Source organism: Apiospora aurea, assembly GCF_038362705.1.
Source record: "Apiospora aurea strain CBS 24483 chromosome Unknown utg000009l_segment0_segment0, whole genome shotgun sequence".
NCBI classification, from domain to species: Eukaryota; Fungi; Ascomycota; class Sordariomycetes; order Amphisphaeriales; family Apiosporaceae; genus Apiospora; species Apiospora aurea.
Genome location: NW_027117396.1, coordinates 2,209,534 through 2,235,365, shown reverse-complemented (window position 1 = coordinate 2,235,365; position 25,832 = coordinate 2,209,534). Strand labels below are relative to the sequence as shown.

The window sequence follows — 25,832 nt, the reverse complement described above, 5'->3', positions numbered from 1 at the left end:
GGCTTGCTGGGATCTTATGCACCCGAAACATGCACATCAGCCATAGAGCTGAGCCGGAGCTGAGGTTCCATTGCCAATTGGGCTTGCAGGAAGAATGTAAATATTGTCAGCGGCATGGAAAATGTATCATCGGAAGGAACGGGATCCTTGCATCAGCTAAGCGATGCCATGCGTGTTGCTCCCACTATAAATACTTACCCTACATCTCCAACAGAACGCACAACCACAACTTGACTGCACCATAGATAGGTATTCTGTGCCACATATATTCCGTGCCTCGACGTAAAATGCTGATCCCCACTGTCCTGCTCTGGTTTGTCATCGGCGCTGCCGTGTCCGATGCTTGAATCGGGCCGGTGCCACCGCCAGGGTATCCTACGCAGCCTGCAGACACTGGGAAATGTAAGTGCTTCCCGGGCGACACATGCTGGCCATCCGAGTCAGAATGGGTCGCCTTCAACCGCACGGTCGGCGGTCGCCTCGTCGCTACGGTGTCTATCGCTGCACCTTGCCACCACTCCTCCCTGGCCCCCTACGACGGTGCCGCTTGCGCTGCCCTGAGGTCGGCCTGGTGGTTCCCCGACACCCATCTTAGTAGCTCCTCATCTCCCATGGCACCTTCTTCGCCAACGCCAGCTGCGACCCGTTCTCCCGGCCACAGGACCAGTGCGTCAAGGGGGCTTATGTCCAGTACGCAGTAAGGGCCGCCTCCACGGCCGACTACCAGGCCACGCTTGCTTTCGCGACGACACGGCGGATCCGCTTGGTCATTCGCAATACGGGCCACGACTACTTTGGTAAGTCGACGGGCGCCGGTGCACTCGCCCTCTGGACGCACTTCCTCAAGGACACGGCCGTTATTGACGACTACAAGTCGCCCGGCTATCGCGGCCCGGCCATGAAGCTCGGCGCCGGCGTGTCGGGGTACGAGGTCTACGCGGCGGCCGACGCCGCCGGGTTGGTCGTCGTGGCTGGCGCCTGCCCGACCGTCGGCACCACGGGCGGCTACCTCCAGGGCGGAGGCCACGGACCGCTCAATTCCCGCTTCGGCCTGGGCGCGGACCAGGCCCTGGAGTGGGAGGTAGTGACGGCGGACGGGAAGCGCCTGACGGCAAGTCCCGTGCAGCACAGCGACCTTTTCTGGGCCCTCTCGGGCGGCGGCGGCGGCACGTACGCCGCCGTCGTGTCGGTGACTGTCCGCGCCCACCGGCTGGCTGTGCTGTCGGCGGCAAGCCTCAACTTCACGACCGTTGGCGTCTCCGACGACGTCTTCTACGAGGCCGCGAAGACCTACATCATGTCACTACCCGCCCTGACGCGCAAGGGGACATGGAACAGCTGGCTGCTGACCCCGGGCACTTTCAGTCTTTCGCCAGTTGTTGGGCCCGATCTCCGGGCTCCTGAGCTCGAGGCACTGCTGAGGCCCACTCTTGTATTTCTTAACAAAAGTGGCATTTCTTACGGTAAGGAAATCCCGGGCCTTGTGTCTCACCCTGTCGCATTGAGTACTTACATATGCCGCTCTTGCTGTACGCTCTGGTGGAGTTCCACTTTTGCGTGCGACACACCCGCAATCCTTTCGTCACCAAACGTAGGTTTCAGAGGCTGACCATGGCAGCAGAGTTCCGACTGGAACAGTTTGATACTTTTCTCAAGGCCTATCATTCAATGTTTCCTTATAATAATATTACAGAGTTTAACATAGGCGGCCGCTTGATCCCGAAATCTTTGGTCGAAACCAACTCCACGGCTAGGGCTCTCATGGACGCGATTCGGTATATCAATAGACAAGGGGGGGGCCGTCTCCGGATCCTCCATGGACGTCTCGGGCTTTCCGACTGGTGGGGTTCGAAACTCGGTGAACCCCGTTTGGAGAAGCAGTATCATAAACATGGTCATCGGCCTGTAGGTTTATTTACGACTTCCACCTCTGTGGCCTGAAGCACTCCTAGAAGAAGCCACTTGTTTTTTTTGTTTTCTTTTTTTATTCGCAACAAAGACCGCAGAAGTCTTTACTAACAATATATCCTGCCTTGTGTAGAGCATACGATGCTTTTGATTTTCAGGCAAACAAAGTCCTCCAAGAAAAAATGACAAACGATATCACGCCGAGACTCGAGGCACTTACGCCAGGCGGTGGCGCGTACATTAATGAAGGGGATTTCCGACAACCTGGGTGGCAGGACGTATTCTACGGCAGCAATTATGCGGAGCTGAGAAGAGTCAAGGACAATTATGATCCTAACGGGCTGTTCTATGGCTTGACAGCCGTAGGGAGCGAACAGTGGGCTTCCCAAGAAGACGGGCGGCTTTGCCGGATAAATAAATAAGTGAGATCTAGCTTGGTACATTAAATATTGGCTCGTCGCTTGTTCTGTTGGAAACACCAGTAAACACACCCAGTCTATGGTGTTGGAGTCGCCCAGTACAAAGCTGTTTGGTTGATAGTGCATCACACCCTCAGCTTCTGTTGGATTCGGTTTGGCCTTATTGCACCTCCTAGCATACCTTTAGTTTTAAAGGCGTGAGCCTCTCCCGCACTTGTATAATAATGACTTGAATACAACTATTGGTAGTGTTGGTTGGGTTTGAAGCCTTCCTGCCACTGCCGCTCGAACCGCAAATCACTGTATCCAAGAGTATTCGCCGCCGGCTTTGGCAGGGCAAGGTAGTTCTCATCCTCGATAGCCTGTCGAGTGTCCTCGGTGATCGAGGGGCTGGTCACCAGGATCTTGAAGACGGAGCCCCTTTCCCTGGTCAAGTCGAGCAAAGGCCGGAGCACGCAGGCCGTGTCCTGCAGAAGCTCCTCCTCCAGGGCCTCGTAGACGTTAATGCCGTCAATCACGCAGAACACGCTCTCCGTGCTTTTTACCTGGCGCACAAGTTGCCCGAAGACGTAGCAGAATGCGCCGATGTCCCCGTCGTCCATACAGTAGGCCAATTCATGGTCGACGAACCCGAGGTCAAACTGCTGTTGCTGCAGAAGCTGTGCGAGCAGGCTCAAGATCATCGGTCGGGCTCCGCCGAAATCGTCGTAGGAGTGGAGCCCGCAAAAAAAGGCAAGAGACTTGAACTGGTCGACGCCGCGCAAGTTCTGCATCAACAAGGCACAGAAGAATGAGATGGGGGAGAGGGGCTCGGGCTCTGAGTTGCCGTGGATCAAAAGTTCCTTGCTCTCAGCTTGGACCAACCACTCCCGAAGCTGCGGTGACTTCATGATCTGCTCGGTGCGGTCCTGACCCCCTGCTATGATGAGCTCGCGCTGGGCTATGATGTACTCGATGTCTGATGTGTCGACGTCTGTCGAGTCTAGGAAGCCGAGTAGATCCTGCTGAGTGACGACAGTTGGTGCTGCAAGTGGCATGGGTTCGGGCGTAATGACTCGGTAGAAGAGCTGTTTCAAATCCCTGTTTTCGGCTGGTTCTCGTTAGCACTGGTTCGTTCAGGACGTAACTGAGATCTCACCATTTTGTTGTCCAATTTGGCGCTGAAGGAATTGCATATCTCGCTCGTTCCTGGCTTTTTCTTTCTCATGGCGCGCCCTCTCCTTTTCGTATCTGGCCTCCATCGCTACGAGGTGATCTTTGACCATACCCATGATACCTTTGTTGGCACCCTTGACCATGACTTCGATATTCTCAGTCCTCTTATCAATGGTGTCCATAGTTCCCAGACCTTTAAACATGCTGTTAGAATGGAGGTTCTAGCCACGGGATCATCAATATCATGACGTACCCTCTCTCCAGGTCCTCTGCTACTTTGTTGGTCGCTTGCTTGTGGGCGGTATCAGCTTCGTGAATGAGCTCGTTGCCATCCTTGCTGATGTTTTCCAAGCATTCGAGGAGCGACTTCTCGTAGTTCTTGCCGTCCCACATAGCCTTTAGCCCCTTTATGACTTTGTGTCTTATCAGCAATACGCGGAGGTGGGTGGGTGGAATAAGAACTCACACATGTGCTGGGTATAGTAGCCAATGACATCCTCAATAGCCTTGAGTATTGTGATGTAAAGAGTGTTCACCGCCCCCACGACCTTCCTGTTGGCAGAATACATTGCAATGTAGTCTTCGGCGAGGCCAAAATTCTTCTTCAGCTTTTCTATCCCGCCTTTGACGTCCTCGCGCACTTTGCAAGTTTGCTGAAACGCCTAGTATCATCGTTGGTCAGTCTCACGCATACGAAGAAGTGTTGGACATAAACGTACCTGAAGGAGGAAAGTCAGAGTACCGAGCATCGGCTTCGCGTAGTCCACATCTGGGACGATACTAGACACTCGTTGCACTGTATCCGCCTTACTCTCGATAAACTCCTTGGTTTTCTTCAACGCCCCCTTAAACCCTTTGTTCCTAGCATAGCCTGTCGCTGCATCATCCAATACTTCTAGCACCTCTTGCCAACTGGTCTTGGAACGGATGCTGCATTCTTTTCAATGCGTGCCTCGGGCTCTATTGGGTACCGTTCTTTAAACTCGATCATGATCTGGGGAAACTCTTTGATTGGGCTAGCCGGAGAGGTTACCAGTGGTCTGACCTCGAGTCGAGGCAGAGCTGCCGACTCGGATATCATTAGTTGTGTGGTATTTTCGGTGACCCTGATGCTTGGAGTCGTCGCCATGTGTGAGAATGAACGGAGAGAAATTGGTAGATATCTGTCGCTGAGGGGTTCGCATGGGCCTCAATCAATAGGCTCATGACCGTCTCTACCTCGTTCGCTTACTTTGTTATTACTGAGATGCACATGAGTTGTGCAATACAACGAGAGGCCAGAGTCTATGGCGTTGCATGAAGCAAATGATGCTGTGGCGAACAGGAGGTCACTAGCAATTTCAAGCGCCAACCTTGGCCTAATTGCTGCCTAAACCTGTATATGAGACACTACCCCTTCCTGCAGGAGGTCGTGCAGGAAGTTGTGATGGAGATTCTCCGTGCTACGCTGCATGATTGGAGAGCGAGTGGAGGCGACATCGGGTTTGTTGGTTATCAAGTGTAACCATGAAGAGGGATAATGTCCAGGGGGAGGGCTGTCCAGCAGACATTTCTCTGCCCGCAAATTTCAGCTCGCATTATTTTGGGCGGAAAGAAGTTGGACTCTCGGTTTCATTGTTGAGTCTTGACCTTTATAGTAGCGCTGTCCTTCTCCAGCAGTTTCCACTGAGACGATGTCTTGAATAACGGAAGAGTCAGAACCTGCTGATATCCTGTTCACGACAAAATGCTTCAACCCGAAGGTGGAAAGCGCGCTTTCTGAACATACCGTTCTCAGCTCTTCACGAAGCGACCCCTCGTCAACCCTGCAGCCTGTGGATCTAGAGGGAAACCCTGAGCCCCTTATTGAGGTTGTAACTGTCGTCAATTCTGCCAATGCTGATGTTGCGAAGGCAAATGCCGGTCAGCCCCCAGACCTACTCGACTATGCCACGAGTACCAGACCCAGAGGCCGCCATCTGATCGTGCACTCCGGAACTCTGTCGCAGATCATCAGAGACGTAGCACAGTTCCATCCTGGGTAGGATACCCTCCCTTCCAAACTTGCTATCTGCTGACACGTAAAACTACAGTCAGAATTTGATTGGAACATGTTTGGTCATACATGAACCTTACGGGTGCCTCATGCACCACATGCCTAACTTCGAGCAGGCGTTAGAGTCGGAAGAAGACACTACCAAAGCAAAGCAGCTCGAGTTGCTGATGAAGTGGCTGCAACCACAGTTGCTGATCGCATCCATGATGGACATGGTTACTGATATTGATATAGTGCTTATAAATGCTGAGAACATCCGGCCGCTGGAGTTTCCCGAAAGCATCCCAGACCCAGTTATTGATGACAGCAAGCTTAAAGCAATCAACGCAATGGTAGATGCAAAGTGTCGCGGTAATACGCCGCGTGCTTCAATGTCATCAACAACCAAGGGGGACGGGATGATCATTTTACTCCACGGTCTGTAATATCACTTGTCGATATACTGTTCATAGTTGAGGCTAACTATTCAAAGGCGCGCCCGGCGTTGGGAAAAGTTATACAGTGGGTGAGTGCCGAAAATTATAAGATTTCGATGCAGAGAAACCAGCTGATGTCTCTAGAATACATTTCAACGAGGGTTCGTCGACCACTGCTAATTCTCAGTGAGTTGCACCGGGACACGAAGCGTGAAGATCTGGAACGAACTCTGGCAAGGCGGTTCTCCCTGGGCGAGAAATGGGATGCCATTTTCCTCATCGACGATTGCGACGGAATATTCGCTGAGAATACAAAAGAAAAAGGCCAGTATTCAGTAAAGCAAGGTATGAAAACCCCGAAGAAATCGAATTTCAGACTAGCATTCACGACGATGCTTACAGTTGAATCTAGCATTACTCGGTGCTCTCAAGCTATTCAACGGCCTCCTATTTCTGGCAACCAACAGAATATGTAATATGGATGCCCGTATCTCCTCTTTTGTGGATCTAGCAATTCTCTTCGAGAAGCTGGACTACCCCAAGCGCCGAGGAGTATGGCAAGTGTTAGAGCAGCGGTTCTGTGCCCAAGACAAAAGGATTGTTCTGAGTCGAAGTGCCACTCGGTTCCTGCTGGCTTCGGCGTCACAGGTTGATATGAATGGTCATGAAATGAGTCACTGCTTCAAATCAGCTATAGCATTGGCAACGTCAGGGCCGAAGCAACAAGACAAGGACGAATGGGACACGATAACAGTTGAGGATGGGCACTTCAAAGAAGCCATGAATATGGCCCATGAGTTTCGTCGATACATGGCTTCCTTCGACCGCGACTAAGCGACAAGAGCTCGACACTGGCAACTTCGCAACGATAACTTCTATAAACTCATGGATGCCAGCGTTCGAATACCAGAGGCAGGAATCTCCAGCTCCCCAGAGGATCGTTCTATTCTTCCCAGCTTGCAACAAAATGCGCAGCCATCCCGTCCCCCAGCCCACCTTTAGAGGCAACCAACGGGACCTGTCAGAGTTTTCAACGAGACTATGAAAGGCGGCAATACGGGTGTGAGACGAAAAAAAAAAAAAAAAAAAAAAAACCACCACGAGAACCAGGAACAGACCAGTTCTTGGAGCTTATGTCGAAGGAGCCACTTACTACCCTAAAACCCCCTCGAGGAGGGGAACTTCCCGAAGCCAAGCCATTGTCACCTGTGACATTGGACCAGGATCCGAACTTGTGCTTTCCGGACCTCAATTGCGTCGGATGGGACACCTTCCAGAAGGCCGGCCGCACCATTGATTTGTTTCGAAAAACAGATTTCTATGCCATTGACGTTCTTGTTGGAGAACCCCTGATCAAAATGAAAATCGATAGCAAGCGACGCCGAAGACGCAACAAGGCACCCCAGGCGACTGCAGATGCCAGCCATTAAATGCAGTGTCGTTGCTGGTGAGGCTCCGTTACCTGAGAGAATCCGGATCAACGCAGCAAGCCTTATCAGACTTATTTCGGAGATTACGAAAGAGGAACTTTCAGGGGCGTTTTTGATGTTCCGGCCCTTCAGGACCTTGGTTTACTATGAGCAAGATCTTGGGGACAGGGCGGCTGAACGCGAGAAGTTTCTCGAAGGTGAAACCCCAGGTGGAATAACAACCCCTGCCTTCATTCACAATTGCTGACATGAACTCTAATATACAGAGGACCCACCAGGAGAGACCGGATACGATTCCGAAGGGATCGAAAAAGGTTCAGAAGGGACCCAAAACGACTCAGAGACCGATGAGACCGTGACGAACTGGCTTAGAAAATCGTCCGTGGAATTGCAAGAACTACAATGCCTTCTATCATTCATCGATAACTACATCAAGAAGAAGCAGGACTACATTGCAAGCGATCGAGGTAAATCAGTCGCATTTGGCGGTCTGGCTTTCCTTTACATTCCAGGAGATCTCATTATTTCCGATGACCGCAAGCAAGCGTACCAAATAATAAAAATTGCCAGCACGCGGCACCGGGTCAAGAATCGCGACGAGGGCGGCTTGGACTTCTGGAAGGACGACATTATGGCGGAATTCGATGACAACCCAATTCTCGTCTTCCTCAACTACATCGACTTCGACGGGACCAATCACAAAAGTCGTTACGATCTCGAGGTTTGATTTTGGTGGTAAAATGAAGATAATATCATTGCCAGTCTATCCTGCGTTGTTCTGAAGAATTGGGACTTCGAGACATCCTTATCGAGAGGGGCAAGATGTTCTTGGAAGTGGCTAGAATCAAGCATATGCACTACACAGGGTTAACTCTGGGCACACGAGAGGAAATCGACAGCCAGGTAGTGGTTGACTTTTACGAGGCTTTCGACCCTACCCCAGGTGGACTCCCCGCTTCGTACGGGCTACAGACAGAGCTTTGCATGCGTCGTTGCCCACTCCAGACAGTTCTGACGCTTCCGGCTCTGACGGAGAGACACGGAACAACGGAATTGTTCGCAGAAGAGTCACCGCGCACAGAAGAGCACTCAAAAAGCAATGTGTCAAGGAATGCTGTCTCGACGAGACAACTCACAACGACGAGTACTTGGTGATTCAGATAATGGAGGACTTCATCGCCGAACAACTGGATAAACTACCCTCTACAACACCATTGATTTGCTCCAGTAGGGATTTGGAGGACATTGGCAAGCAGAAAGCTGTGGCAGATGACGACTTCCTCGTCATGACTTACCGAGTTTTTGGTTTTGTTCTGCGCAGTCGAAAATGGCGTAAGTAAAAGAACCTATCTCATATTATTCATGAGCTGAACCTATATCTAACATATATGCAAATAGACAGGTTGGACTTGACGAACATGTCCGAGGTCGCCATTCTGGGCGAAGGGGAGGGGTTAGACCAGCTTGTCCTGCCCTCTGGTCATGTGAACATGGTGAAGTCCATGATCAGACAGCACTTCCGGGACCGGAAGCTCGCCTCGACAGACGGTGACAAGCTGGATGTTGTTCGCGGGAAAGGCACGATGCAACCTGCTCTACCCCTATTAACTCGAGCGCTAACTCTCGGACACAGGTAGAGGGCTGATCATGCTGTTGCATGGTGTACCTGGAGTCGGAAAGACGTCGACAGCGGGTGAGTTGGGTAAGCCTGCTTACATGAGCACAACTGATACCCCTTCCCAGAATGCGTGGCCGACTCCTTCCGCAGGCCCTTATTCCAGATAACAAGTGGTAAGAATATCATCGCGCCCTGCCCTTCCACCGTTCTTTCACAGGCTGATGGTTTACAGGCGACCTTGGCACAACGGCCGAAGAAGTCGAGGAAGCCCTGGAGAATTTCAACCTAGCAAGTCGATGGAACTCGATCCTTCTCATCGACGAGGCCGATGTGTTCCTGGGAGAAAGAACCAGAGAGGACTTCGTGAGGAACAGTCTTGTCGCAGGCAAGCCATGGAGACCGGACGTAACTCGGCTTCGTAGCCCGCTAATGTTCATCAGTCTTCCTTCGCATGATGGAGTACTACGCCGGTGTACTCTTCTTGACAACCAACCGGGTTGGAGTTTTCGATGTAAGTAATCTTTGGGATGCCGCATCGATTTATTCTTGCACAGGAAGTCTCACAGGAAGGAGTCACTGCCCATGGCGTCCCTCAGAACCATGTTGCATAAGATATCAGACAACGCGCCAGTCCCTTGGCTTTCCTAGAAGCGATAATACTGACACATGCCTCTATAGGAAGCATTTACCTCGCGTATACACATCAGTCTCTATTACCCACCCCTGGAACGGGACGCGACGCTGCAAATCTTCCAGAAGCACTGGGAACGAATCAAGTCACGGTACGAGAAGAACAACAGGAAGCTCGAGATCAAGGAACCCGAGATTACCCAGTTCGCCATGGACTACTTCGACACGAACAAGGACGGGCGATGGAACGGCCGCCAGATCCGCAACGCGTTCCAGTCCGCCCTCGCCCTGGCAGAGCTCGACGCCTTGGGGACGGACGACATCCTAGACGAAACGGACCATGGCCGGACCGTGGTGCTGGGCAAGCAGAACTTCGAGACGGTCGCGCACGCCTACAAGGGCTTCTTGAACTACTTGAAGCAAGTCTACGGCGCCGACGCCGCCCGCCGGGCCCGCGAGAACCTCTGGCGCTACGATGCGTTTGGCATGCCCAAGGCCCCCAACGCTCTGACGAAGCGACTCAAGGTGGCTGACCCGGGGCCGCCGGCAACAACGCCTCCGCGAGCTGCCCCTGGGGCGCAGCCATGGACCCCGGCCGGCCCGCAGTCCCAAGCTGGGTACGGCTACAGAGAGCCGCAACCTGCGCCGTATCACCAACAACAGCCGCCCGCGCCACAGCAGCAACAACAGTACTACCCTGAGCGCTATGAGTACCCAGATCAGCGGAAGACCTACCCACTTCATATCGACTTTCGCTTCAGTCGGTTCTCTCACTGCCTATTCCGTTTCCACTAGTATAGCTGCTTAGCTAAACAGTAAGCCGGTGTCAAGCCAAACCCCTGATCCTGTTGACCCCAACTGCACTTGGTAGATGAATCAAGCTTGTTCTAGAACCGGCACCCCAGACTACGATAGACTCGATCGGGCGGCACGATTGAGACAGGGGGCCCACGGTGCCGACTCGGCCGGCGCCATGGAAGCAGGCAGTACGGTTCGTCGAATTTGCAACCGATTCAGGCTTTGTTTAAATGATTAGATAAAGCGAAGCAGCTATACATAGATCTTGATCGAGTCATGCCCCTGTCGGTAAACTGCCAATCGAGTCATGGAACTTGGCACAGCGAGATGATGGCGACAAAAGTTGGATGTTATTGGCAATGTGCTTCAATGATTACTGTGGTACTGGCTTGCAAGTTTAAAGATGACGGAGGGAGAGATTAGTGCAAGGAGTGTTGCTTCTCCTCTTTTCTTTCATGATTTCCTTTTCGACCGGTTGGATCGTCGAGTGAGGTGACCATGCTATGCAGCCCGTCTAATTGGTGTGGTTTCTTTGCAGAGTCCGTCCGCCGCACCTGCATGCATAAAGCACGTAGATGCATCCTTGTTGAATCGGCTGCAACGGCTATGCCAACCAACGGCAGCGCACATCTGTGGAGTTTCTTGGTTTCTTGGCAAGCCAGGCAAGCGACAAGGAAGGTCGTAGTGCTACGTGCCGTATCTACCTATCTACGAAAAGATTTTTTTTTTTTTTTTTTTGTGTGTGTGTGTTTGTTTGTTTGCAGCTTGCTATTGCTGCGTTGCATATTTTGGCACGGCCTGGAGAGATTGCGGCCCCAGAAGCGCTGCGACGGTCGCGTTATCGCGATCAGCCTGTCCAGGGCCAGGGAGCAGGGAGAGAGGGAGGGTCGGAGGGAAATGGAATTGGGATTCCACAGCCGAGGGTAAGCAACAAAATGCAACTGCATACAGAGGAGATCGAGGTGGCAATTGGCAATGCAACGCGCTGGTCGAGATGCAGCTCAATCGAAAGTGAGCTGTCGAAATGGAAGAAGCAAATCCCTTTTCTGGAACGGGAAACCCAGCCGATGCAGTGCAATGCAGGCTCACCCTCCCGAACCTATGACCTGGACAGCGGTCCTTGTGGCTGCAGCTGCAGCCCAGTTGAGGGGGGCTGCAGGTGGGTGATGGGTTCGGGCTTTGACCCGCATGCAGGCTTTTTTGGAGGCTTTTTGGGGCGGCTTTCGGGGGGCTTTGGGGCTTTTGGCTGCTTAATTCCAGGGGTCCGCATTATGCCCACTTTCTTTTTCTCCCGGCCGAGCTGTCCCAAGCACCAAGATACGAAAACCATGGCTGAAGCGAAAGCACGCGAGAACCGTTTACGGCATCCGCTGCAACTCTGACTGCATCGGTCCATTCATTCAGCTCTGCAAAATAGTCGCGATCCTGCGGTGACCTGACCCCCCTCTTCTCACCTGTCCTGGGCCTGCCGAGGCAATTGGGCAGAGATCCCGAATACGATGAGACGATTTGGGAAAACAAAATCGCCAAGGTCGAAGTGCAATTCATGTGACAGAGCATCTGCGGACAGACGGACGGTGGCAGCAATCTCTGGCATCTGGGGCAAGCCGGGGAACTGGCCTGTTCCTGTAGCATTCGTCTAGCAGATGATGGATTTCCCCGACGTCACATACAAAACGGGGTCATGGCAGAGTCAAGATGGCCCTCGAGGAGGGTTCCGCGAGAGACACCGAGCCCCTTCATAAGTCAGCCCTTCTTAAAAGCACCTCGTTATACCGTCGCCCCCTTTGTCTCTCCCTCCGTCGCGCGCGCTGTCCGCATATAATATACCACCTGCCCCGGGGTCCCGATTGTAGTTTTTCGTCCGACTACCGTCTTTCCCCAGACAGATCAGTGGTATATATTCGTCGACCCAGGTCTCCATAGATCTGCTGCATCGACTGTCGCTCTTTTCCCCCATCCCTCCCTCTGCTCTTCAGCTACCCCCCTACCTCTTCCCTCCCTCCCCCACCACCATGGCTTCCAAGGTCCTCCTGGGCCTGCTCGCCACGGGCCTCGCCCTCGCCGCCAACACGTGCGACGTGGTCCAGGACACGACCAGCATCCAGATGAACAAGCGCTTCTCCATCGACTACACCAACGAGCAGCAGGAGTACTGGTCCGCCGCCTGCACCAACCAGCTCAAGCCCTCGTGCATCCTCTTCCCCAAGAGCCCCAGCGAGGTCCAGGCCATCGTCTCCATCCTGCGCGACAACAACGAGACCTTCGCCGTCAAGTCCGGCGGCCACAACCCCAACAACTACTTTGCTAGTGTCGACGGCGGCCCGCTCATCTCCACCAAGCACCTCGACGAGGTCATCTTCGACAAGGCGAGCGAGACGGTGCGCGTCGGGCCCGGCAACCGCTGGGAGGACGTCGCCAAGAAGCTCGACGGGACCGGCTACTCCGCCGTCGGCGGACGTATCGGCAATGTCGGTGTCGGTGGATATCTCCTCGGAGGTGAGTCAACTATCCAATTGCATTCTAGAGAATGACGTCTTACTAACTGCCCGTAACATCTAGGCGGCCTCAGCTTCATGAGCACCGAGTACGGGTGGGCCGCCAACAGCGTGGTCGCGTACGAGCTGGTGCTGGCCAACGCGACCATGATCACGGTCACGGCCGAGAGCCACCCGGACATCCACAAGGCGCTGCAGGGGAGCGGCAACGCCTTCGGCATCGTGACGGCCTACACCCTCAAGGTGTACCAGCAGCCCGCCGAGGTCTGGGGCGGCCACTACACCTTCAGCGCCACGACCGAGAACAACAAGAAGCTGCTCGCCGCCGTCCGCGACTTCACCGAGTACTACCCGGACGAGAAGGCCGGCATCATCCTGACGGCCGAGACCACCGTCGGCGGCCTGCTCGACATCTGGATCCTGTTCGTCTACTACAACGGGCCGGAGCCGCCGGCGGGCATCTTCAGCAACTTCACCGACGTCGGCCCCCTGCTCAAGAGCGTCAAGAAGCAGAGCTACGCCGACCTGCTCACCGGCAACAACTGGGCCGTCCTGCGCGGCAGCGTCTACACCATCGGCACCGAGATGACGCCCCTGCCCAGCAAGGAGCACGGCGCCGAGATCATGGAGTCCTACCTCGACTCGTGGCGCAACGTGAGCTCGGGCGTGCTCCCCGTGACGGGCCTCGTCGCGAGCGTCGCCTTCCAGCCGATGCCGAAGCGGCTCGCGGCCAAGTCGCAGGCCAAGGGCGGCGACATGCTGGACCTGGACGACGGCATCGACCGCATCATCTTCGAGTACGACTACAGCTACTGGATCCCGAGCGACCAGCCCAAGGTCGACCAGGCCATGCAGGACACGTACAACGGGCTCGCGGGCCGCGTCAAGGAGTTCCAGGCCCAGGACAAGCTGCCCAAGGACGCGTACCTGCCCATCTTCATGAACGACGGCTACTTCCGCCAGGACTACTTTGGCCGTCTCAAGCCCGAGAACGCGGCGCTGGCGCGGCGCGTGCGCGATGAGTTGGATCCTCAGGGGCTGTGGGCGACGAGGACTGGTGGGTTCAAGATGTGAGGAGAGGTGTGGCCTGCAATTGCACTACAACATATACAATAAATCTACCCTGAGTACATAGTAGAACATCTCAATAATACCTAGTCTTAATCGTTTGCGGGTGGGAGGCTGCATATACTCATTGTCACTTTAAGTTCATCTATACTTGCTGCATGTCTTAGTTACGGGACGGCCCGCTGGGTCTTATCCGTCCCATTGTCACACTCGTCCGTTCCTTACACTTTTCACTGCACGTCTAAACTTGCAGTGGAAGCATGTAAATAAGACTGATGTTTAAAGCGACTGTAATCGGACCAAAGTCTCGTCGATACTTGGTATGAGAGGATGTATTTATTAGACAGTATATGAGTATACTAATCTCTCTCGGTACGATGCATACTATGGAGTACAGATAGGTATTGGTGCTCCACTAACTAGCCGGCTGCTTTGCCGTTGAGCTTCCTGCATCGCCAACCACTCTTCAAGCAGTATTCTCCAGCTCCTGGTCGTTGGCATACTCGGCCTTGAAGAATTTGACCACTTCGTAACCATGCCAGAACCAAACCTCCATCTCCTCCTCACGAGGAGCCTTCCAGGCCGTAGCATGGCGCTTCGCATACGAACCCATCTGCCAGATGAAGCGAGTCCAATGCTTCTCACTGGACCATCCTGCCTTGTTCGGGGTGGTAGTGCTGTCGTAGGAAGTGAAATCCATGAGCGAATTGGCGCCAAGCAGGTTCGTGACTGTGCTGTAGCTTGCATCATCGTCCGCGTGGTTGCTGGCGAGGTAATCCCGGACGAACTCCTCCTTGAAAGGCTTGACGCCGTCGCTCGCCAGCCAGGAATCGAGATCGGTGATGGAGTTGAAGCCCCGGGGGTCTTTCTGAGCCCCTCACGGAGCGAGGCGAGTGTGTAGAACGTCTCCATCTGTACAAAAAGGGTTAGCAAGGTTTAAAGTCAGTATAGGGGGTTGGCATTACCTTAGCAATTGGATGGAGTACAGGTAGGTGTGAGCGAGTTGCGTGTTTGTCGGTGTATGAGTGGAGCAATGTGGTGACGGTTGAGTCTCGTCGGTTCTCGAAAGGATATCGAGGATGGCTATTGTTGTTGATGTTGAGCATAAGAGAAAGGTTCAAGAGCAGGGAGGAAGGGAACACTTATATATGTTTCAAGTATGAAGTGAACGCAGTGGTTTCGTTGAATGTGAATAGTATACAGACTGGTATGACCGGCGACGTGGTTACAGCGAGCTGCAACGAGTCTTGTCTCCACCTTGGAACGTGGTTTCTTAGGTACATATTCCACCATGTGGACGCTGCGATGGATAACGACTCGTTCTGTCCTAGTACGTGAAGCTGCAAGACACCCAGCTACATTCAAACATTAACATTACACAAAGCAACGTTCCTGAACTATTTCCAGCGCTATACCAAGATTTTCAGATGTACATGGATAACAAAAAACAACCTGTGAGCTGACGAGGAGAGAGCCTTACCTCATCCCCAATGTCACGTTTTGGAGCCAAGCAATCAACAAAGTATCTGGGCATAGAAAAGGGGCACTAAAATTCAAGAGCAAAACGAGGTGCAACTCTCGCACGTATGTTAAGCTTATGAAACCACAATTTACTCCTATGTGATAATGAGATAAAACGTGGAGGCGACTGTAGAGAGTATGCCAATCCAGACATGAAAGGCGGGCCTTAGCTATGACGTTGGTGGCATATCTGTCTGCCGTTTCAGCGTCGTTGACTCTCGGGAATGGCGTGTCGGGCATAGGTACAGCCAAGAATCGACGCAAAGGACCCCGTCCGTCGTTCAGATCTATCTCCAGCAAGTGCCCCTCGGGCACAATTGACTTCCCTCGTTTGTGATGACCTTTTAAAATGTCTGAACAAGAAGTACGCAACGGTCAGCTATTAATGATACTGCAAGTTTGTCCATATAGACACTTACGAGGACCTCCATGAAGCATCATATCGGACGGAATAGCCATGACCGGATCCAGGCCTGCGAGCCGCAAGGCAGAATGGCTATGTACGCTCGCAAACGTCGCGAGGTGTCGCTACCCCGGAATTGGCGCCACCACAATGCCAAACCACCACGGCGCAGTCCCGGCAGTGACGGTCTTGGTGATTTCTCGCCACCCCTGCGGTTCTCTCCTAACGGGGACGACTTTGGCGTCGGGGTATAATCCCACCATCTCCGGGGTGAAGTCGGCCGGTGGCATGTCCAACGTGCCCACGCAGCCGGCGGTTATCTTTCGGGCCCGCTTTAAGGGTTGTTGCCTATTCCCGGCTTCTCTGGCCTCGTATGATTTGATTCAGGTGCTACAGTAGTCTAGGACCTTGTTAGCTGAGAAAAGAACTAGGGGTTGTCGTAGTTGATTTCACATGCCATCATCTCGTACCAGGATCTGGGTGCCTCCGTGGTAGACTGGGCCGTAAAGCAGCCTAACCAAGAGCCAGTGACATGGACCCAGTCTTCGTTCGTGAATAGCCCGCTAAAACCAGTCGGAACTTCTTTCAAGGGGACCGTAGAATAGACGCCGCTCCACCCGTACTGTCGAGGATGCGGTTCCAATAGCCGTTAGACTTGGTCTTTACCAAACAATACCGCAGGGGGTAAGTCCGGAAGGAAGGGTAGAGACGTGATGGATCTGAATCATCAGCTGGAAGGCGGCTGAAACATCGGAGTAGAGAAAGAAAGATGAAGTAAGCGGCCAAAGTCACCATCGGACGAACACAGGCGTACTAGTTCCCCCGAAGGTCTTTCTGACGGTCATCGAGTTTATTAGGTGCTGCCTCAAATAATCCTGCAGTCTTTATTGATTAAACATGCTCAGCAGCCTACACCCCCTTGCGAGAGGCTGCGTCAACATGTCAGAGCAAGTGTATCGTCTGATTTCCTCGCTTATATAGACGTAAAACAATGTTCCATTCTGGTTTTTCAGATGCTAGTCACAATTTATTGCTTCCAATCTTCGTCTGTTTAGTTTGCATTGCGTTATTAAGTTTAGTGATAAGTCATCACGAAAGGTCCCCCCCCTTGGGTTTTCAGGGGTAATTTGACCTGGTTTGCAGTCGACCTGTCTCCCCAGTTTCTAAAATCTGGACTCACCGTGCCCCAGCAGCGCTTGCAGTGAGGAAACCAATAGTTCCTCGTATGCAGCATGACAGTACGTGGCAATAATGTGTCACAGCCGTACCTGAGCATTTGCCATGAAGACAATCAACCAGTGTAGGAGACGCAATCGCGATCTGAAGTCGTCAAGTTTGATAATGTGGCGTTTCCAAGTGATCGGCCGGCAATCCCCTCAGTCAGATCTGAAGGCATCAGTGCCGACAAGCAAAAGGATAACTCACATGATAGTCAATGAGGAGCAGTATCTTACAAACCACGGAGAGAGACAAACCTTTTAAGTCTCACAATTAGCAAGTACATGATCATTCTAGTAGCATAGCAGGGAGGTAACAAATGGGACTTGCAGTTCATCGAATGTAGTGTTATTATGTGACTAGTACGAGTCACACGCATCAGGAGGTTGGTATAACGCAGTTAATACTTTATTGCAGATCGGAAAGATGATAATGAACGGATAGATAAATCACATATCTAGGACTTATTCGTGTACTTAAGCCGCAGAACCAATAAGGGGCATGTTGAATGCGTATCCGGTAGGAAAGAACAAACAAAAACGTTGATCATACCAGAATAGCAGGTAAAAAGTCCCAATGGTGCAGGCCAGCATCTTTCCCCTCGCTCCCACCCCTATTCAGCCCTCAGTCGATCATCTAGAACAACACTTGGCGAAGTAACTTGGCGAAGTACTTCTAGATGGAAGAAAGGAAAGGTGTTTAATAGGCTGGTGGGCGGTACTCTCGGCCGCCGGTACCGGCACTGCCCTGCTTGCCACCGCTATAACTGTAGGTTGAGCCGGATACCACTTATGGTCAGATGGAGTATCAGCAAGGCTGGTCTAATACGAGTGATCTGGGGTTTGATGCGTTGCTGGGATGGAGAAAGAGGCGTGGTGATACTAACCGTGTACGAAACGTAATTCGTATCCGGCGGTATCCTCTGTATGAACACCATCGGAGGGTACGGTCAAGAGTTGGGGCTTGGCTAGCTCCACTTTCTTTTTCTCCAGATCTACCGTGAAATCGGCCTCCGTATCTTTCTGTTTGGCGTAAAGGGTGACTAGTGGCTCTAGGACCTCAACCGATCTGCCAACTTCCACTTCTTCTGCCATTCCTCGCTTCAGGTTGTCGTGTGGATGGCTCGATATAGCATTGTTGATAGCGGATACGAGAGCAGCGACATACGCTTTGACCCTACCTGACTCCGTCGTATCCATTATGAGCAACCGCGATTAACCTTATATAGTGAAGTTCGGCTGGATGTCGGAAAGGAGATGTTATTGTAAATTCATGAGCGGGGTCTTCACGAAACTCCTGGAGACGGAGTTGTAAGAGATATTTATATGTGGAAAGGAACACATGATGGCTCAATAGAATCCCCATCCAAGCTTATTCATCCATAGCGGTTGTGCGCGCTCTCACGGCATCTTTCCAAACATCCCCTAATAGATGGGGGGTATCCCTGGATCTCGAGGTCATGTTCGGCATCTGTGTCACATCAGTAGTCCCCAGATTTGGGTAGTGCTGTCCTTCAAGGCTTGGGGCGACGGATCTTGGTGGCCTTGTTTGCTTTCGGAAAGTCTATGCTCCAGGAATGTTTTGCATGGGCAATCATTCAGCAGCAAAACGCTTGGAGGATACAAAACATCAGACCTTTCACTACACGCGTCTGCTGATCCAAGAGGTGGGTAACCCGGGTATTGCAGTTGGGCTGGGCCGCTGGCTCGCAGCAGGGTTCATATTTTCATGAACGCTACCTCTCACATGATGGGCCATAGAGCACAAATCAGGCCCTCGATCTTTTATGCCCATAGGACGGCGATAGATACTTGCTTGGGGCTGGTCGCTCCGCATTCCGACTGAAAGTTTGGGGGCGGGCATGGAATGCTGGAGCTGTGTTGTGAAAGGGAAGCACCAACCGGGGCATTGGGAATTCGTCTAGTGGAATCCCGTGGAACAGTAACGGATAACCCACCCAACGGATCCTCCTTGTCGGTAGAAGCCGGAGTATCGGGATAACTATCTTGCTACTCGTAATACGAGACGTTCACCAAAGTCCCAACATAAAGACCACCTTAGCTCGTTGACTACTTACGATCTCAGGCCATAGCTGGAATGTTGAGGAGAACTCATATATCATCTGCCACTGTTTTCCAATGGATTAATACAATAGAGTTCTATATTATGTACAACTTAGAATATAACCAATTCCCCCTACGCATTTTTATATCTCCTTAATCGACTCTGTCAGACCCTGAATCCAACCTAGCCTGCCCTTCAGGACGACTTATTAGTAAACCGCTCCAACAGCACCCTAACCGCCCGCTTCAACGCCGTCTTCTGCCAGTCCGACCCACCCTCATCATCACCACCCTTGCCTTTCTTCTTGCTCGCCGCCCGTGACCAGCTCCCCCAGGTACTCGACGAGCAGCTTCTCCAGCAGGCCCGCCCGCAGCTCGGCCACGAGCCGGTCCAGCAGCGCGCCCTCGATCAGGCTGCCGAAGTCGTCGGCCAGCTTCCGCATCTCGGCCTCGGTGGGGCCCGCCGCGCCGTGGCCGAAGACGCCTTGGAGGATCTCTTGGAGACCGGCGTGGAAGGGTGACGCTGATGATGAGGCGTTATTGTTGTTATTGTTGTCGTGGGACGGTCCTGCCGCTGATGCTGCTCCGGGGTTGAGGTGTCTTGTTGTTGCTTCGCTACTTGTGCTGTGGCGGCGGCGGTGGCGACGAGGTCTGCGGCGGCGGCTGCCGTTGTGACTACTGCGATGGCGTTTTGACGACGAAGAGGAGGCACTGCGGTGTTGGTGCGTGGTAGGGGGCTGGACGTTGCTCGCGGGGACGTTGTGGCGTGAAGCGGGTGGCGGCTGTGAGCCTTGGTGGAATGATGAAGGGGGCAGTGGTACTGCTGCTGGTGATGGGGACGATGATCGGCCTGTATGTTGTTGGTGTGGTGAGGATGCTCTGCGGTGAGATTTGCTGGAGGTACCGTTTCCTCTTCGTTGGCCTGAAGCCGACATGATCGAAGTTGGTGGCGATGGAGGGCGTTGACTTCGTGGGTGGCTGCTCGAGCGGTGGTGGGAGTGACGTGAGGATCGATGATAGTCTCTTCGAGCACTACTGCTAGTTGGTGGTGGGCTTGTCTTGGGGTCTTTCGCCATGATGCCCTTCTCTGTTGGATTGTTGCGAAGGTCAAGGTATGGCGATATCTTCTTCCTGGCTGCCGTGGTGGGTCCTCCTCGCAAAGTTGGGAGAGAGGTGATGTCAGATGGGGTGCTGCGACGTGGATGTGTGTTGCGCACTTTCGGTAAGACGATGCTGTTATGTAACGACTGCATCGTTGCACTGCGACGTACCACGGAAGGCGATGGACGGTTGAGTAGAAAGCGGTCACTGTGATACAATGACCATCAGACAATTTCCCTGTTTGGTAGGCCTGGTGACAGATTGTGAATTGTGAAGTGAAGGTGGTTTGATAGGATGTCCAGGTCGCAATTAGTGTGCTTTTTTCAACTGTTTGTTTTGTGTTTTCGGCCCAGCTGGTTCCATCACTGGTAGACAACGCTTTCACTGTCAATTCACGTTCAGTGCGAATCCAATTTGCACGGCGATGCTATTCACTGCTCTGAAACACCAGCCCTTCCCTTTCCACTACCTTTTCCTTCGCTACCCCTCCTCAGTTCCTTCGACTCGCAAGCTTCAGAAGGTGTATCTAAAGAGGGTAAGGGAACGCAGGCATGGTGTCCCGGACCCGGAGCGTTTCAAGGACAGGGAAGCCAGCAAAATCGGCCCGCGTCACCTGCTCGCCGGGTTCACAACGCGGGCGCGGCAGCTGAAACGTCAGATCGGCCTCCTTCAGCGTCGTTCGGACAGACCGCAGGGCGTCGACCAGGTCCCTTTTCGAGACTTCTTCCTCCCGCTCGCGCACGTTGGGGTCACGGCATTGGCAATGAAAGACACTCGCCAAGGGGCTGTCGCCCAGCTCGGCCGATCGGTACACGAAACGTTCGAGGCGCGGACAGCGTCTGAGCAGGTCAGACATCCCCCCGTAGTTGAAATGGCATTTGTCGATGTCTAGTGACTTGACGTTTCTGGGGAAATGTTGTGCTACAAACGGGGTGTGGTGGAGGATTCCGCCCCAAGGAACATGGTTGCACCGCCGCAGACGTAGCCGTTCAACCCTGGGGGGTCAGCAACAGCAAGGGACCGAAGCTGTCGAGCATACAGTCGTTGTAGTGTCCGTACTTGTTGTACCTCACGTGATAGTCCCAGCCCAGCGTCAGATCCACGATGGACTCGAAAGGCTTGGTAATGCCCGCCGCCCGAAGAGGTGGGAGCACCGTGAGGCAGTTAGTGCCGCTGATGGTCAGGGCCTGGATGTTGGGAAAAAGAGGCAAGGCCAAGAACAGAAGGGCGTCGCGCTTCACATGGTCCGGTAGCGTTCGGACATTATTGTGAACCAAAGAAAAATCACCATCTTTTCCTTCCAGGGGAAAGGCGGCGGGATTAAACCCAAGACGCGAGGCAAGGCGACAGTATATCTCTGCAACCAACTCGTATGTCTTTTCGTCGTCGTGCATAACCCGGTCGCTCAGGAAGACCTCCTTCACATACGACAGCACGTGAGGATGGTCCAAGGCGAAGCGGAGGTAGCGGAGGTGCCTTCTCAGGGCGTCTCTCTTCGCATCTCCCCAGTCCCATGTGGAGTCGAGAGATCTGAACAAAACGCGTGCCGCTTCCTGCGAAACGCCCTTCGACACTCTACATAGAGCCATCAGCGCCAGTGAGGGGCCTCCACCGCAAGGGCGATAGCGTAGGCTGGGAGCCTGGGAGATTTCATCTGCGAGCTGGGCGCATATATGGCTCCAGATTTCGAGGGGGAACGACCCCAGGGTGGTGGACTCGTCTGACATGATGGGGGTTGTATTCTGTGTCTCAACAGTGAAGTGGGAGAAGTCGTAAAAATTGAGATTGGTAACATCAAATGCGCCGAGGGAATTGACGAGCTGAAAAGGCCCACTGAGCGAGTTGTTATGACTCTTCCCAGAAAGTTTATACACCCCTGAACTGAAATATGAAACTAGGAAACAAAAGTACCTTATCTATTGCTCGAGATTAGGCCGTTTATGACCGGGACCCGGTTGGGCCCAAAGCTTCTGTCTGACGAAATGTTTTTCAAATACGTTCATAGCCGAATGCACGCACAATAGCTTGGCTCACCACCGGGTACGACATGATCCTATCGTGCACTCCATACTTTACAATCTGCTCCCTGAGGACACCCGACGGCGAGCGAGAAGTGACAGCCCAGCCCCCGTCCCCTAGCTCGACTCGAGAATCTAGCTTCTCCTGTTCGAGCTCCCCAAGCGTGATGCCCGCCGGGCTCGACGCGTTTACGCCATACCAATACAGCATGTCGCTGTGTACCCAGGGGATATCGTAGTCGTCCTGTGCGTGGATCATCGTCACGTCGTACTTGGGCCCGTCCCCGGGGATCCGCTGGCACGCCCGCACGAACTCGGCCAGCCGCGCGTTGGAGGGCCACTTGCTCACGATCCACGTGTTGAGCCAGGTCAGCAGCCGGGGCCAGCGCGCCACCGGCCCGAGGATGGGGATGGTCTTGCCGACGCGGTACGTCGCCGTCAGCGTCGCCACGTCGGCGAAGGGGGCCACGACGACGATGCCCGCGAACAGCACGGGGTCCCTCCCCTCGGCCGTGGCCAGGCTGTGCGCCAGCGAGATGGACACGGCCGTCCCGAGCGACTGCCCGAACAAGACGATGCGCGAGGGCGGGATCCCCGCCTCGTTCATGGCCCACGCGGCCAGCGTCTGGGCGTCGGTCAGGAGCCCTGCTTCCGAAGGGGATCCCGTGCTGATGCCCCAGCCGCGGTAATCGATCGCCACTACGTGGATCTTGTCGGATGCCCCGGCCGACAAGGCGCGATAACTCTGAGGGCGCCATCCGGAACCTAGAGAGCCGCCCGCACCGTGGAAGTAGAGCACCAACCGTGCTTCGGGGTCATCTCTAAGCAGCTGGAAGCTCAGACGCTGGGTGATGTCGGGAGCGACCTCCGACGCCGGCTCTTGGACCAGCCGGTCCTCGTGCTGCTGGTACAGGCCCAGAGGGAGGATGTGCCAAGCATGAAGGGTCTCGCCGTCTGGGGTGCGGAGATGGAAGGGCGTGACCTGGTTACGGAGAAATCCCCAATGCTCCGGGACGTTGAGGTCGGACGAGCCGGTCTGGTTGACGCGGTGGAGGTAGATGACTTGGTTTTGGAGATAGGGGATGGTGAGCAGGGCGAGAAAGAGGGCGTACAGCAGGGTCGGAGCAGCGACGGCGCATGCTACCGACCTGAGCGGCAAATGATGGAACATGGTCTTTTGAATTTAGCGATAGACGAGGGCCGGATTCCAAGTCACTCAGGTAAGTGAGATCCTACGATCGCAGCCTGGGCAACGGGAAACGGCGGTAATGAGTGGAATGGTGAAAAGTCGGTGGTTTGCTGTTCATGCGCGCGACGACCAACAGGGGCCCACTGCGCAGATACTTCACTTCAGGGGACGACGGCGCTAAAGCCATTGCCCTGTGCAGACCCCACAGCGCCTGATCCCCTATGTGATGCTAAACCTCACCGCAGCAATCCAATGAGATCTCTCGATTGTTCTCTCTAACTTCCAGTGTACGTGTAGAACCTGCTGATACGTGCATACAGACCATCCAAAGGTGTTGTCTGAATAACGTGACATTTAAAGATTCTCGAAGTCAGCCCGAATCTAGACAGAGAACTCCGAAGACATCTACAGCTCAATAATAGGCATGATAGACATTGGTTCGCATATGAATGGTAGCTACACATCTATATATCGCAGGAAATCGCGAATCTCAACCTCACTTATATCTTGGCAGCTACGGTCATGCTAACCCCTGAATTATCCAGCCCCATATGAACAATGTGGAATTTCTGAGCGCTCTTGGTAATCGAGCACTATCATGAGTTCTTGGTTCTCGAAAGGTTGATAACCTCAGAGGTTGGAGCTGCGCGAATGTCGGTCTCTTGGGCGCACCTTGCTGTGCCTGCAGTCTCAGCTTGTGTTTGACGGTTACATCGCCGCCAGCATGTATGCCTATCAGGACAAGACCTCCATGATAACGCCTGCCAGGAAAACTACCGCCATCCTTCGAGGCGGTTAGTTTCATTCTCGCCTCTCGCTCAATGACGAGAAGGTCGGCAAGTGAGCCTGAGCGGCTGCTCTCCTCCATTCATAATGACCGCCTCAACCGCAGAAAACTCACCAAAGCCTAGGACCAGCGAGTTGAACCGACGGAAGCAGCCAGCCAGACACTGGCTGCGGGTGCGGGTGCTCCCGAGGGAGGAGAATGGGAGCTGGTCTGGTTTGAGCATAGATGGCCCATCTTTGAACGGCAGCAATCATGACTACTGCGGCCGCCGGCGGAAAGCTCTCACGAGACCTCTTGTTGAGCTGGGACATACCAGCCAACGACGGTATCGCAGCATCGCAAGAGATGCGCGCATGGTTGCGGACTCGGGTACAGCCAGTCTCGCCGAGATGCTCAAGTTCTGACAGGGTCCGACCTTGACGTCCCTCGGACGGCCCGTGTGAGGCGGTTCGAGTGTGTTGATAGAACAGATCATCCATGGACTCAATCCTTATCGCACTCATGTATTCAATTTCCACCTATTCGCACACTGTAGTCAAAGGCCAGAGTAGGTACATACACGTGTCCAACTTAGCGCCACTCTGCCTACAGGAGAAGACCAAGATAAACCGGCTCCTGAGTCGTTCATTTTCACCGATGTTGACTCCGCCGCCGCTTATAGCATCGACTTCTTCATCAAGCCACGTTCCCGAAGCTTCGCGTTTCTTCTGCGTAAGGACTGAAACATTGCGCGCCATCCTTCAGCCGCCAGGGATGGGTGTGTTCCGTTACGGCCCCTCCGTTTACCTACCCCCCTGCAATGGCTGCCTATTTTACTGGTTTGGCCCACCGCCGGCGCGCGCGCCGCGCACCCCGAGAATACCGAACAACCGGCACACGATACCAAGCCCAAACCCTAAATCGGGACCCCTGCCAAGAAACGGTTCCCGGGGACCCGTACGAGACAGCTCCGAGGATTGACAATAAATACGCCCTCATTCCCGCTCGCCAGGAAACGTGGCAAAGCCAAGTCCACTTTTGCCGTCACCTCTTCGGCTTGGCTTCTTGTCTCTCCAGAAGTACATGACCCTTCGAATCACTGGCTGATACGCCGCAAATAGGGCATTGCATATTCGCATTCGACAGTCCACCACACCACGGCCGTCGGATATCGATCAGTCCATGTCGTTACAACGGTAACACATCGTCACGGCGCTTCACTCTATCCCGTCGCCACGTTTCGGGTCTCAGCGCGGTCATGGCGCATCGTACTGCTACTCGACAGCACACCGCATCACTCCCAGACCATGGACGTTTCGCGCTTTTATAACGGCGGCATCTCATCTCCGCGCTCACGCTCTCATCAATGTGACTTGGGTGTCACGAACAAGAGCATTCACATGGGCAGGGACATCTCGGAACGGGATACAGTCGGGATAGATGTTCAAAGGTGGTAGTGTATTTGGTATTGGTATCACTTGCGTAGTAACGCTATCATGGAGATATCGTATGTGGTCAGTCAGTCCCACAGGATTGTGTGAAGCTGGACCCAACTAGGATGGAGGTCCTTATGTGCAG

At 53.6% G+C, this 25,832-nt stretch overlaps 11 protein-coding genes across 11 annotated transcripts; 5 read left to right on the top strand and 6 right to left on the bottom strand.

Moving 5' to 3' along the window:
• Positions 1–339: 339 nt before the first annotated feature.
• On the top strand, positions 340–2,274 carry PG986_013806 (FAD-binding domain-containing protein; the record flags this gene model as incomplete). Its single annotated transcript, XM_066850028.1, has 3 exons — positions 340–402; positions 599–1,432; positions 2,269–2,274. 3 exons carry the CDS (start codon positions 340–342, stop codon positions 2,272–2,274), a joined length of 903 nt encoding a protein of 300 aa, XP_066694171.1.
• Positions 2,275–2,566: 292 nt separating this feature from the next.
• Positions 2,567–4,611, bottom strand: PG986_013805 (uncharacterized protein; the record flags this gene model as incomplete). The annotated part of the gene is made up of 6 exons (XM_066850027.1): positions 2,567–3,417; positions 3,466–3,686; positions 3,736–3,895; positions 3,949–4,144; positions 4,202–4,262; positions 4,385–4,611. The coding sequence occupies 6 exons, from the start codon at positions 4,609–4,611 to the stop codon at positions 2,567–2,569; spliced, it is 1,716 nt and encodes a 571-aa protein (XP_066694170.1).
• Positions 4,612–4,908: 297 nt separating this feature from the next.
• PG986_013804 (uncharacterized protein) lies at positions 4,909–6,767 on the top strand (the record flags this gene model as incomplete). Its single annotated transcript, XM_066850026.1, has 6 exons — positions 4,909–4,964; positions 5,260–5,502; positions 5,555–5,934; positions 5,990–6,022; positions 6,078–6,278; positions 6,346–6,767. 6 exons carry the CDS (start codon positions 4,909–4,911, stop codon positions 6,765–6,767), a joined length of 1,335 nt encoding a protein of 444 aa, XP_066694169.1.
• A 299-nt stretch (positions 6,768–7,066) lies between these two features.
• PG986_013803 (uncharacterized protein) lies at positions 7,067–10,406 on the top strand (the record flags this gene model as incomplete). Its single annotated transcript, XM_066850025.1, has 10 exons — positions 7,067–7,233; positions 7,310–7,572; positions 7,630–8,084; positions 8,126–8,322; positions 8,373–8,695; positions 8,762–8,996; positions 9,107–9,154; positions 9,214–9,344; positions 9,422–9,492; positions 9,660–10,406. 10 exons carry the CDS (start codon positions 7,067–7,069, stop codon positions 10,404–10,406), a joined length of 2,637 nt encoding a protein of 878 aa, XP_066694168.1.
• A 2,018-nt stretch (positions 10,407–12,424) lies between these two features.
• On the top strand, positions 12,425–13,981 carry PG986_013802 (FAD binding domain-containing protein; the record flags this gene model as incomplete). The annotated part of the gene is made up of 2 exons (XM_066850024.1): positions 12,425–12,908; positions 12,972–13,981. 2 exons carry the CDS (start codon positions 12,425–12,427, stop codon positions 13,979–13,981), a joined length of 1,494 nt encoding a protein of 497 aa, XP_066694167.1.
• Positions 13,982–14,441: 460 nt separating this feature from the next.
• Positions 14,442–15,268, bottom strand: PG986_013801 (uncharacterized protein; the record flags this gene model as incomplete). Its single annotated transcript, XM_066850023.1, has 2 exons — positions 14,442–14,851; positions 15,181–15,268. 2 exons carry the CDS (start codon positions 15,266–15,268, stop codon positions 14,442–14,444), a joined length of 498 nt encoding a protein of 165 aa, XP_066694166.1.
• A 2,730-nt stretch (positions 15,269–17,998) lies between these two features.
• Positions 17,999–18,316, bottom strand: PG986_013800 (uncharacterized protein; the record flags this gene model as incomplete). The annotated part of the gene is made up of 1 exon (XM_066850022.1): positions 17,999–18,316. The coding sequence occupies one exon, from the start codon at positions 18,314–18,316 to the stop codon at positions 17,999–18,001; it is 318 nt and encodes a 105-aa protein (XP_066694165.1).
• A 1,148-nt stretch (positions 18,317–19,464) lies between these two features.
• PG986_013799 (uncharacterized protein) lies at positions 19,465–20,115 on the bottom strand (the record flags this gene model as incomplete). The annotated part of the gene is made up of 1 exon (XM_066850021.1): positions 19,465–20,115. The coding sequence occupies one exon, from the start codon at positions 20,113–20,115 to the stop codon at positions 19,465–19,467; it is 651 nt and encodes a 216-aa protein (XP_066694164.1).
• A 692-nt stretch (positions 20,116–20,807) lies between these two features.
• PG986_013798 (uncharacterized protein) lies at positions 20,808–22,008 on the bottom strand (the record flags this gene model as incomplete). Its single annotated transcript, XM_066850020.1, has 2 exons — positions 20,808–21,202; positions 21,321–22,008. 2 exons carry the CDS (start codon positions 22,006–22,008, stop codon positions 20,808–20,810), a joined length of 1,083 nt encoding a protein of 360 aa, XP_066694163.1.
• Positions 22,009–22,270: 262 nt separating this feature from the next.
• PG986_013797 (alpha/beta-hydrolase) lies at positions 22,271–23,470 on the bottom strand (the record flags this gene model as incomplete). Its single annotated transcript, XM_066850019.1, has 1 exon — positions 22,271–23,470. One exon carries the CDS (start codon positions 23,468–23,470, stop codon positions 22,271–22,273), a length of 1,200 nt encoding a protein of 399 aa, XP_066694162.1.
• An 891-nt stretch (positions 23,471–24,361) lies between these two features.
• Positions 24,362–24,679, top strand: PG986_013796 (uncharacterized protein; the record flags this gene model as incomplete). Its single annotated transcript, XM_066850018.1, has 1 exon — positions 24,362–24,679. One exon carries the CDS (start codon positions 24,362–24,364, stop codon positions 24,677–24,679), a length of 318 nt encoding a protein of 105 aa, XP_066694161.1.
• Between the last annotated feature and the right edge of the window lie 1,153 nt (positions 24,680–25,832).